The 11,811-nt window shown below is 36.5% G+C and overlaps 4 protein-coding genes across 4 annotated transcripts; 1 reads left to right on the plus strand and 3 right to left on the minus strand.

The window, feature by feature from the left end:
- Positions 1 to 144: 144 nt before the first annotated feature.
- Positions 145 to 2,760, minus strand: LOC103853873 (aspartate--tRNA ligase 1, cytoplasmic). The gene is made up of 10 exons (XM_009130776.3): positions 2,725 to 2,760; positions 2,058 to 2,561; positions 1,871 to 1,981; positions 1,679 to 1,792; positions 1,291 to 1,581; positions 1,095 to 1,205; positions 970 to 1,023; positions 673 to 868; positions 477 to 591; positions 145 to 416 (listed from the first exon to the last, which is right to left on the minus strand). Exons 2-10 carry the CDS (start codon positions 2,541 to 2,543, stop codon positions 290 to 292), a joined length of 1,605 nt encoding a protein of 534 aa, XP_009129024.2. The 5' UTR covers positions 2,544 to 2,561; positions 2,725 to 2,760; the 3' UTR covers positions 145 to 289.
- On the plus strand, positions 2,553 to 5,786 carry LOC103855178 (L-type lectin-domain containing receptor kinase V.9). The gene is given in 2 exon segments (XM_033285476.1): positions 2,553 to 4,630; positions 4,632 to 5,786. Coding segments are annotated over 2 exon segments (1,710 nt in total). The 5' UTR covers positions 2,553 to 3,692; the 3' UTR covers positions 5,404 to 5,786.
- Positions 5,590 to 8,022, minus strand: LOC103853882 (26S proteasome regulatory subunit 4 homolog A). Its single transcript, XM_009130785.3, has 6 exons — positions 7,479 to 8,022; positions 7,163 to 7,408; positions 6,426 to 6,595; positions 6,127 to 6,343; positions 5,899 to 6,039; positions 5,590 to 5,810 (listed from the first exon to the last, which is right to left on the minus strand). Exons 1-6 carry the CDS (start codon positions 7,950 to 7,952, stop codon positions 5,727 to 5,729), a joined length of 1,332 nt encoding a protein of 443 aa, XP_009129033.1. The 5' UTR covers positions 7,953 to 8,022; the 3' UTR covers positions 5,590 to 5,726.
- A 231-nt stretch (positions 8,023 to 8,253) lies between these two features.
- On the minus strand, positions 8,254 to 11,634 carry LOC108871108 (S-protein homolog 21). Its single transcript, XM_018657167.2, has 2 exons — positions 9,649 to 11,634; positions 8,254 to 9,534 (listed from the first exon to the last, which is right to left on the minus strand). The coding sequence occupies exons 1-2, from the start codon at positions 9,898 to 9,900 to the stop codon at positions 9,310 to 9,312; spliced, it is 477 nt and encodes a 158-aa protein (XP_018512683.1). The 5' UTR covers positions 9,901 to 11,634; the 3' UTR covers positions 8,254 to 9,309.
- Between the last annotated feature and the right edge of the window lie 177 nt (positions 11,635 to 11,811).

Below are 11,811 nucleotides of genomic sequence, written 5' to 3' on the forward strand. Positions count from 1 at the left end.
GTTTTTTCATTACCAATAATTATAAACATATGGTAAGATCATTCGTTTGATCAAAAAAAAAAAATGGTAAAAGATCGTTCATCAGGAAGAAACAAGATTTGCAAAAGGATGAATATGTTTGTATTACCAATAATCTAATCTTTCTTTTACAAAAAGTCCATATTGTCCTCAATTCATGCAAAAACACTACGAATTGTCAGTGATCTTCAATGAGAAAATATCAGCAATTATCAAAGATAAGATAGATATTAAGGGAGCAAGGCTTTGAGAGACACGAGGGAAAGAGCGATTAGGGAGCAAGCCTTTTTGGGTCACGAGGGAATAGAGAAGTTTTGCGGATGTTATCGAGGGCACATAAGAGCATTACCACACGCTCCAGCCCCACTCCAAATCCACCGTGAGGTGGTGCACCATACCTGTAAACATGCAGCCACTTGTCAACTCAACTCAACTCATAGTATGTGGATATGTAGTACCTGAATGCATCGATGTATGTGGATATTGTCTTGACATCAATGCCGCATTCTCTTGCACGCTTCTCCAAGAGTTCTGGGTCATGGATACGTTGAGCTCCTGACATGATCTCCTCTCCTATAAGAAAGAAACCTCAAATTTAGTGTATTATTATTAAATCAAGTGTACAAGTAACATAATTGAGTGACAAACTCGCACCTCTGATGAAGACATCGAATGAGTTGCTGTAGTTAGAATCGTCTTCACATGGCATCGTGTAGAACGGTCTGACAGCCGATGGATAGCGATGCAGCATGTAGAACTCTGTCTTGTACTTTTCCAGAACAAGCTGGCCCAGTTTCCTCTCAGATTCTGTATTTAAATCACCAAGAGGATCAACCTCCTCGCCAGCTTCCTGTCAACATGACCCAATTATTATTATTATTATTATTATTATTCATACTCTTAACTCATCAAGTTGAATGCAAAAAAAAAAAAAAAAAAATCCAGTCATACCTTAAGCATTTGAATCCCTTGTGCAAAGGTTAGTCTCAATGTTTGCGGAAGAAACTACAAGTTTAGTGCCAAATCGTCAATTTTCAATACAAAAGAAACTAAGTTTTTTTCCAAACGATAGATACCTTCAAAGATTGAAATGGGTATTGCTTTCTGACAGATTCAAGTTCCTTTGGGCACCTTTCTTCTATTTTTGTGAATATGAACGGAAACAAGTCCCCCACAAGATCCATAATCTGCACAAAACAGGAAGTATTATTAGAGAGATTGAAATATTATTAATATTTTTTTAACACTTAGCGCACAATCATATAAACACACCTCAGAGTAGTGCATTCGTATCTCCATCTCGACATCAAGACCCACGAATTCACACAGGTGTCTATGAGTGAAAGAGTCTTCAGCTCTGAAAACAGGACCAACCTCAAAGACGCGACGCATGTCACCACATATCGCCATCTGCTTATGAAGCTGAGGAGACTGAGCCAGACAAGCAGGCTGCCCTTTGTAGTCCAACCTAAATACAGCGGAACCTCCTTCACTACTGCCAGCAATCAATTTCGGTGTGTGGATTTCAAGAAACCCCTTGGATAGTAAGAATTCTCTGAACGCCTAGACAAACAATTAAAAATCATGCATGCAAGGAACGTATTAGGATTAAGTAACACATGTATAATAATGACAAAAACTAGTTATAATCAGGGCTTACAATTTGGACATGGCACTGAATACGGAAGGTGGCTTGATTAGCCGGTGTTCTGAGGTCAAGAGGCCTATTATTCAAACGCGTGTCCTGAAGGACACGAGCAGCTGGTTTGCCATCCTGCAACAATCAATCAGATATTAAAAAAGCACATTAGCATGCAGCTCTCCAAATCTTAAAAACATTATTATTCTCTACATTGACAGATTTTTGAATATCTGCTTCACTTCGAGCAGCATCCTCCACAACAAGTGGTAAATTTAGCGAGGATCTGCTGATGCAGTACATTTTTGTGACATGTATTTCAACCTGCAACATTATTATCGAGATGAGTTAATAATGTCACACTATTCGAATCAAAAGGAAAAGGAAACAAGAAGCAAACCTGCTGAGTGGTTCCTGTGAGAGGCTTCTTAGGGAGAGAGACGACACCGATAAGCTCAACAACGGATTCATGACTTAGCTGCTTGACAAATTTAAACATGCTCGTACCAACTCGGGCCTCCTCCACGACGCATTGAACACTGGATACACTTTGCCTCAAGATGACAAACAATTTTTTACCGACTAAGCGATGATTGTGCACTCGACCTCTGATGGAAACCTCTGACCCCACAATCTCTTCCACCAAGTTGCTCACATCAGTGAGCTCTTTTCCTTCAACAGCCTCTCTCCAGCATCTACCTGCAGCCGACTTAGGAGTCACGTCACCGTAGTTGCTGGAAAACGATTCATCCTCCTCCTCCAGAGGAAGAGAAGATGATGATGATGTGGCTTCTTCTCGTTCATGTTTACGGGACAACTTCTCCAGTTTAGCGGCTCTCTTCTTTGTTGCTTTCTTGCTCATCTTCTCTTCGTTGGATGACGACATGATGCCTCCTTGGAAACCCTACACATTATATATTCCCCCCCATTCACTCACCAGAAAGATGACTTAAACCCTACTTCCTTTGTAATTCAAAAGTTTCAATTAACTAATATAAAAAATCTGAAATTGGATAATATAAAAAAAAAAGACAAAAGAGAGAGAGAGAGAGAGAGAGAGAGAGTACGGCGAGGATGGAGAAGCACGACTGAGAAAAGCGCGACTGAGAAAGAAATAGGTTTAGGGATTTTTCTGTGTGATCCCTTTATATACTAAAGGTCAAGTAGCCTAGTTAATTAAATATGACATGTGAAATTTTTTACAAAATAATAAATAAATAAAAGAATTGAAAAGAAAAAATAGCAAAAGCAAAACCTACGTTACACTACAAGCTGGAAGAATGAAGATTTCCAATCCACGGTGTAAAAAAGATTCCCAATTCAAAAAAATATAAGAAAAACGAAGAATACAACAGCAACATCAAAAGACAAAACACAATATGTCGCAATGGTAAATGATCTTAATTACACTATCATTAAAATAAAATAAAAATAGTTTGAAATAATAAAAAAAAAAATAGAAAAGAAAGATGCAAGAAACATGTTTCACAGTTACGTGTTAATTTACATAGTTACTAGATAAAATCAAAAAAAAAAAAATTTACTTTACCTCGCCGTCCGTTATTCTTTCAACACCTCCACGATCACCATTTAGTTTTTACGTCCTATGTTCTATTATTTATAAGATTATTCCATTACTCCACAATTCAAAAGATCGCTCTTTTGTTTTTCATCTTTCTTCTTCATTTTTCATTTTGTGCTCGAGTGTAGCAAAAAAAAATTATACAAATGTCTTGCCTATATTCATATTTATTTGTTTCCTTCTCAGTTTAACAATTTTTGTGCTCTCTAATTCTTTCTACATGATTTAGGTTGAAAATCTTACTTAAGTATTCTCCTATTTCGAAAACTTAATTCTTTCAAAGAAGAAGAAAAAAAAATTCAAAACTTTGTAAGCAACTTAGGTAACAGTAAGTATGTCTTAATTTACTATATACAAATTGATTATTTACAGATTTTTGCTTTTTTATAACCGAACATATTCAACTATTTTCAGTAAAAAAAAACATATTCAACTATTTTTTCAAATCTGTTTATGAATCTATTATATACAAGTTGTCATCTGTCCCACCAGAGGCTTTGCCCTCCCTATAGCTCATCAGCCCAACATCTAGGGATCTTTAACTCGACCAACAATGGAGATCCCTCAAATCATATCGTAGCAGTTGAGTTTGATACCTTCCAAAACCAAGAGTTTGGTGACATAGATAGTAACCATGTCGGCATCGACATCAATAGCTTGCAATCAGAGATAGCTTCCTCAGCAGGTTACTATAAAGAAGACGGTACTTTCAAAAACATGTCTCTTGCAAAACGTAAGCCGATACAAGCATGGGTTGAATATGATTCATCAAGGAAACAGCTTAACGTCACGCTCCATCCTCCTCATCTCCCTAAGCCAAATATCCCATTGCTTTCTCTAACCAAAGATCTGTCACCGTATCTCCTTGAGTCTATGTACGTTGGCTTCACTTCATCCAACGGCATGCTTCGTTCATCTCAGTATATTCTAGGTTGGACATTCAAGCTCAATGGAGAAGCTTCGAACCTAGATATATCTCGTGTCCCAAAACTTCCTGATGACGACAATCAAGAAAGTGGTCTGAAAAGGATCTTGGCCATTAGTTTGAGCTTAACGGGGTTCACTGTCCTCGTCTTCTTGGCCATAAGTCTTATTACCCTTTTCTTGAAAAGGAAGAAGTTAATGGAAGTTCTCGAGGACTGGGAGGTTCAGTTTGGTCCGCACAGGTTTGCTTACAAAGATCTTTACGTTGCTACAAAGGGTTTCAAGAACAGCGAGCTTCTTGGTAAAGGAGGGTTCGGAAAAGTTTATAAAGGTACATTGCTGACGTCGAAGATTGACATCGCGGTGAAGAGAGTTTCACATGATTCAAGACAAGGGATGAGAGAGTTCGTAGCAGAGATCGCCACCATTGGGCGTCTCAGACATGCTAACTTAGTTCGGCTTCTTGGTTAGTTTGGTCTACGACTGTATGCCAAAAGGGAGTCTTGATAAGTTTCTATACAACAAACAAGAACAGAGTCTTGCTTGGTCACAAAGGTTCAAGGTTATCAAAGACGTAGCTTCTGGTCTTTGCTATTTGCACCAACAGTGGGTTCAAGTTATCATTCACAGGGACATTAAGCCAGCAAACATTCTTCTTGATGAATCTATGAACGCAAAGCTTGGTGACTTTGGTCTTGCCAAGCTCTGTGATGACGGTATTGATCCGCAAACCTCTAACGTGGCGGGTACGTTTGGATACATCTCACCAGAGCTGTCAAGAACCGGGAAGGCAAGCACAAGCTCTGATGTATTCGCGTTTGGAGTGTTGATGTTGGAGATAGCTTGCGGCCGAAGACCCGTTTTGCCACGAGCATCTTCGCCTGGCCAGATGGTTCTTACGGATTGGGTGCTAGATTGTTGGGAAGATGAGATATTGCAAGTGGTTGATGAGAGGTTAAAACATGATGATAATACGTACCTTGAGGAGCAAATAACAATGGTTCTAAAGCTCGGCTTGCTCTGTTCGCACCCGGTTGCTGCCATTAGACCGAGCATGTCTAGCGTTGTCCAGTTCTTGGACGGTGTGGCTCAGCCACCTCCTAACTTGTTTGACATTGTGAAAGCTCGAGAAATCGTTGCAGGCACTGAAGCCTTAGGTGAAGCAGCCAAGTTTCTTGCGCAGCCCAGTTCGGTCGCCATGGTGACGTTTACGGAACCTTTCACCTCACACGGTCGCTAAAACATCAAAGCCGCAGAATCACACTCTTTTTCTTCATGTCACAGTTTTGTTTGAAAACTATTGTCCGAGTGTTTTTCTACGAGAATGTGTGTTTCAGCCATTTTAAGGGTCGTTGTAATAAAGGTGAGTTTTGATTGGATCAGATTTTTCGTCTTGTTTTCAACTGGGCAAAGGTTAAATCCGAGATTGCAAAATGTAAATGAAAACAAATTGTTATTTTGAAGGAAATCAGGTGACATCAACTCAAACAAACCCGAAAGATCCTAAGCAGAAGCAAATGTATCATAAGCAAAAGTGTAGAGGAGGATGATGATATGATGATTTTACATGTAAAGGCCTTCAGGGACGCCTTCTTTCTTCTTGAACATAACCTTTTCCTTGGCTTTCTTGAAATCCGGATGCGTCACCTGAACAGATCACACGTCAAACATTAGAGTTCGTGACTACTAATTTCCCAAGGTGTGTGGGCTGAACCAAATGATTTAGACTCTTTACCTTCATACGTCGCTCCCTGAGCGCAAGCAGACCAGCCTCAGTGCAAATAGCTTTGATATCAGCTCCTGAGAACTCGTCTTTTGTCATCACAAACTCTTCCAAGTTTACATCTTCCGACAGAGTCATCTTCGATGTGTGTATCTATTTTAAACAACGACACACGAGCTCAATGAACAAAGAAACTTTTGAACCAGCGGTTGATTATGATTTCTCAGCTTAATTAATTACCTGGAAGATGCGTCTTCTCGTTTTGATATCTGGAAGTGGGAACTCGATCTTCCTATCAATACGCCCTGGTCGAAGAAGTGCTGGGTCAAGACTCTCGATTCTGTTTGTTGCAAGGATGACTTTAACATCTCCTCTTGAATCAAATCCATCAAGCTGGTTCAGAAGCTCCAACATAGTTCTTTGGATCTCACGCTCACCTCCTGAGTTAGCATCATACCTGTTTCATTTCCAGCTTTAGTCAGTTCTTATCTCTGAAGAACAATAGGTTATATCAAGTTAGTTGTGTTAGTTTGACTTACCGCTTGGTACCGACAGCATCAATCTCGTCTATAAAGACGATTGATGGTGAAAGGTCATCAGCAACTCTGAAAAGCTCCCTCACAAGCTTGGGACCATCTCCCAGATACTTCTGAATCAGTTCACTACCAACAACTCTCAAGAAAGTAGCTGATGTAGAGTTCGCCACCGCCTGAAACGAAACAAAGATACAAGAGCTTAATCCCACATTGTTCAAAAGTAAAGTATGTCCACGCACGAAACAAAAACTAAGCCACCAAACTGCAGCAGTTCCATGTATGTGAAACGAGACAAAAAACATTCTGGCTATGATTTAGTTTCTGTAATTCAGGTAACAAGCACAACAAAGGTTTAGCCTTTTTCAAATATTTGTGCTTAGAGCACAGCCTCATATGTTTTTTAGCTAGATAACAAGAAGAACTCTGTTGCAATCAGACTATAAATTCATCTGAACAAGTCAATGAATGTAAATATAACTTCAAACAAGAAACTAAGCTATACTCCTAACAGATACTAGTACTAGTTAGATTAAAGGTATAAAGGCAAAACCTTAGCAAGTAACTGAATGTAAATGAAATTTTAAACAAGAAACTAAGCTATACTCCTAACAAGAAGAACTCTGTTGCAACCACATTGCGAGTGACTCTAGATTCACGCGAACAAGTCACTATATGTAAATGAAACCTTAAATAAGAAACTAATCTATACTCCTAACAGATTGAAGGTAGAAAGTTCAAACCTTAGCAAGCAGAGTCTTCCCAGTTCCAGGCTCACCATACAATATCACACCCTTGGGAGGCTTAATACCAATATCCTCATACAACTCAGGATGAGTCAAAGGCAACTCAACAGCCTCCTTAATCTCCTGAATCTGAGCTTCTAAACCTCCAATATCAGCATACGACTCCAAAGGCGCCTTCTCAACTTTCATCACAGACACCATCGGATCCACTTCATCTTGCAGTATCCCAACAACAGACAGAACCTAAACCACAAAAAAAAAACCACATCTCATCAAAAGATCCAATCTTTTCAAAACCCTAATCTCACAATACCTTATTATGCATCAAGATCGAGCACCCAGGCTCGAGCTGATCTTTATCAACGAACGACAAGATCCCAACGTAATACTCAGGCCCCACGGAAGACGAAACGATTGCGTGATTCTCATCGATCAGCTCCTCGAGGTTCCCGACGCTCATCGGCGTCCCGCGGAGATCATCGACCTTAGATCTATCTTCCTCGGCCTTCTCCTCCTGAGGCTTCAGCCTCTCCTGATTCGCCACGAACTCCTCCTCCATCAGGAGGTAATCCTTGATCCGCTCCATCTTCAGCAGCCTGAGCTTGCACTTAGTAGAAGGCGTCACCGTCGGGAGCCGCGCCGCCGCCTCGGGTCCTTTTTGACGACGCTGCTTCCTCCCGACGCGGGACGGTGGCGCCGCCGGCTCGAACTTCTTCTCTTTCTTGTCGCCGCCATCGGGCTTCTTGTCTCCTTGGCGATTCAAACCTCCGGATGGTCCTTGACCCATGATTGCTTCTTCTACGAGAGAGCTTTTTGCCTTTTGTGTTTCTTCTCTTTGTAGTGAGATTCTTGGCTTTGGGAAGAAGATATCTTTTTTATCTAATTACTTTTTTAATAATTAATAATCGGATTTTGGGCCTATATATGTATTAGGCCCAAAAAGGAATCGAGCTTAATTGTGCTACGTAAAACAAGGCCCATAAAATTTGAAGTTACCCTTCCGAAGCGTAACCAAACCTAAAGAGACCACCATGAAGTTTACTACGTAAACTGAAAACCATTTAATAAATCTTTATTAGTGTTTATTGTTTTTTTTTTTTTGAACTAATTTTTGTGTATTGTTTATTGTTGTTACATACGGTGGCGGACCTACGTACAAGGAAGGAGGTGCAATTGACACATGTTAAATATAAAGTTTAGGTTTGTAAACCTGTATTTGTAATGGATCTTAGCTCTCTTGGTTATATTTAGGGCTGGGTATCATTACTTGTTACTTGCCTTAAACTCGCTACTTGACTCGTATCCGTTTTGAAAATTCAAGTACTCGGTATTGTCAAGACAAGTAACAAATCGATAATTTTCATTACTTGCAAGATCAATTCAAGTATCAAGTATCATTATTATTTTTAGTATTTGATTCATTACGCCCCGTTACTTGCCCTACTACTTGTTATTTGTTACATGATCTATTAGTTACTTGTTTATATTTGTCTTTTCTTTTACTTGCATTTAGGATTCAACACAAATACTCATTACTCTTTTTATACTTGTTACTTGTTTCGTATTCATCTTGATTTTTAAATAATCGTTGTATTCTAGTCAAATATTACATAAAGAAGACAGATAAAAAATATATATATGCATATTTCGATATAAACATTGTATAATTTTCACGATAACAAAAATGTCTTCTCTAAACATGTAACATGTAATAACAAGTCATATAACTAAATTTTCAAGTAGAATAAATAAAACAAATTTTATGTCTATTTCTAATAGAGTATTATTTAGTAAGTAATTCTTAAATATTCCGAAAAACTCGTAAATAATTCATAAATACTCGTAAATAGTAAGTAACAGAGCAATGCACGTAACTTGCAAGTAATTTATTTTTGATCAAGTACTTGAAATATCAAGTACTTGTTTTTAACAAGGCAAGTACAAGTCAAAAGTTTCATTACTCGTACAAGACAAATCAAGTCGCAAGTAACCGCTTGTGCCTAGCCCTAGTTATATTTTCTTTTATTTGTATTAGTTGGGCCTATGATCCAGGTAAAAAAGTTTACTGGATCCGCCACTGGTTACATGATAATAGTAATACAAAGATAATATATGGTACTATATATATTTATAGATCACTGAACTCATTCATATTCACTCGCAGGTGCACCCACTCGAGTGTTTCTTGAGGGAGCATCCCATTTATACATGAAGTATTCTCCGTGAAATTGCTTGTTGAGGACATAGACTCCCTCTTCTTTTGCGATCCACCTACATACATTAGGGTCCATTCCAGTACACGTACCATCTATAAAATCTTTGTCCGGAAGAAACGCATTAAAAACCACATGGTGTTTGTAATTTGGTCCCTGCATGCAGAAACATAAGATATAAATTAATCTGATCTATTTTAGTTTCTACTACAGGCAAATATATATTACATATATTGAAAATGTATAAAACCTTAAATATGCATATTTCACCTGCCATAGATTACACCAATACAGAGTCTTTAGGTTGATAGTAAACTTAAACTGAAAATTTTCGCCGATATTAAGATAAGTAATCGGAAAATCATGACTTCCGCTCTTGCAATGAACCTTGAGTTTCTTGTTAAACCCTAGCTGGTTTACAATTTCAATATTGAATTTTCTGAAGAGGGGAGGCATCAAATAAGAGTTTATAGAATCAACAGAAAGGAGGACAAGGAAAAAACATAGTATATATTTTCCCATCTTATTTTTTTTTCTATCAGACGTATAATAAATGTTTGTACCGAGTACCACAATAAATCTAGGGCTTATTTAGGGAATCACCAAAAAAAAAAAGAGAAATTAGATTTTTAGAGAGAGAGAAAAGAGAAATAGGAAGAGAAAAGAGGAGAGAGGGTGGGATTTTAGTTAGATAGTGAATTTTGGTTTTTTTATTAGCTATTGGGTGCAATTTCTCATAAATCTATTACCATGTAAAATATATATACAAAAAAACGTACCACTAAATTTGTCCATACATTAAATATTTTGTTGATCAAAGTCCAGACATTAAATACTTTTACTCTATTTTATTGCATTTATGAATCATTCAATTAAAAAGCAAGTCTTTTTTACTACATTTAAAAAGCAAGTTTATATGGTATTAGACCATCTCAATCCCTCTTTATATTTTACTTTAAAATGGAGTAATGAAACACAAAATAAAAACACTACTCTATAAATGGAGTAATTGAGTAATATTTTATTTTTGTTCATTACTCTATTTTAGATTAAAATATAGAGTAAGATAGGAAATGTCCTTAATATGCATACACATATTTGAACTAATTGGTTATTGTTATTCCATTAGTTTCTTTACTATAGAAATAGGCTGTAACTTTTTTGTTTTGACTTTAATTCATTTGCTATAGATTTATTTTAAAAGATATTCAAAGCATTTAATGAAATCTAGAAAATATGATTTTCATAGCTAATATATTTTATTTTCTAACTTTTTGGTTGTAGATTTTTTCTCAAGCCTAAAACATGATTGTTTTAATAAAATGCTTTACAAAATGGCTGTCCATGATATTTACAACCCTTCACAATCACCCCTATACTTGTCTAAACAAATAGAAAATGGTATTAGTGTGCGGTTGTTTGACTGGTAATTTTTATTGATCAGTAAAATATTTCCTGATTTGGGATTTATTCGGATATACTTTCTAGACTTTTCTGGAAAATCGTTTTCGAACTTTACTTCCTATGTGGTGTTGTTCTGTTCTATTAAAAAAATTAACCAAATAGTGATAGATTAGTGATAATCTTTTAGAGTTTGGTATGTATCCACGTCAATTTTGAGTTTCATTTTTCTTAGAAATTAAATTATCACTACTTAATTAATATGAGTTTAGGTTTCAGCCCAAATGGTTAACATGATAGACCATAACAAATGACCGGTTCACCCTTAACATTAGTCAGAATCATAAAATATTCCAAACTCGAATTATGCTATATGGTACGTTTTTGAAGTAGTCCACTCTGTAAAATTAAATGTGTTATTTCCTCAATCTGCCGGATCAACCAATAGACCATATCAAAAAAAAATCTGTAATTTTTTATTTCTTATTTGCAAGTTTCTGTAATGCTATTTTATATAAATAAATAAAGTTAGTTGTTACAAAAAAAACTATGTAAAGGATCGATTTTCTACATCTTGGGATTTTGTTTAATAACATACTCGAACAGACTAAAGTAATTCGACAGTGAAACATCATCCCACTTGTAGTTTATATTTAAAAATGAAAACATGATTGATTAGAAACATATTTCGTCATAATCATAGAATTATTTATATACCTTAAAAGTTAAAATAGTAATTCTACCAATTAATCAACTATATTCCATCCGTTTAATTTTAATTATCGTTATAAGTTTATGCACATAGATTAAAAAACATATAATTTTGTATATTTTCAAAATAAAAACACAATTATCTATACATCTAATCATATTTCAACCAATAAAAAATAAAGTGGAGAATCTTATTAATAAATTTTGCATTGAAATTCTAAAACGACATTTATTTTGAAACAATTTTTTTTTACTACAATTAAATCGAAGCGAAAGGAGTATTAATATGTAACTCCTATAACATCAACTCTGATATTTGTA

This window comes from Brassica rapa, chromosome A01 (assembly GCF_000309985.2).
Source record: "Brassica rapa cultivar Chiifu-401-42 chromosome A01, CAAS_Brap_v3.01, whole genome shotgun sequence".
NCBI classification, from domain to species: Eukaryota; Viridiplantae; Streptophyta; class Magnoliopsida; order Brassicales; family Brassicaceae; genus Brassica; species Brassica rapa.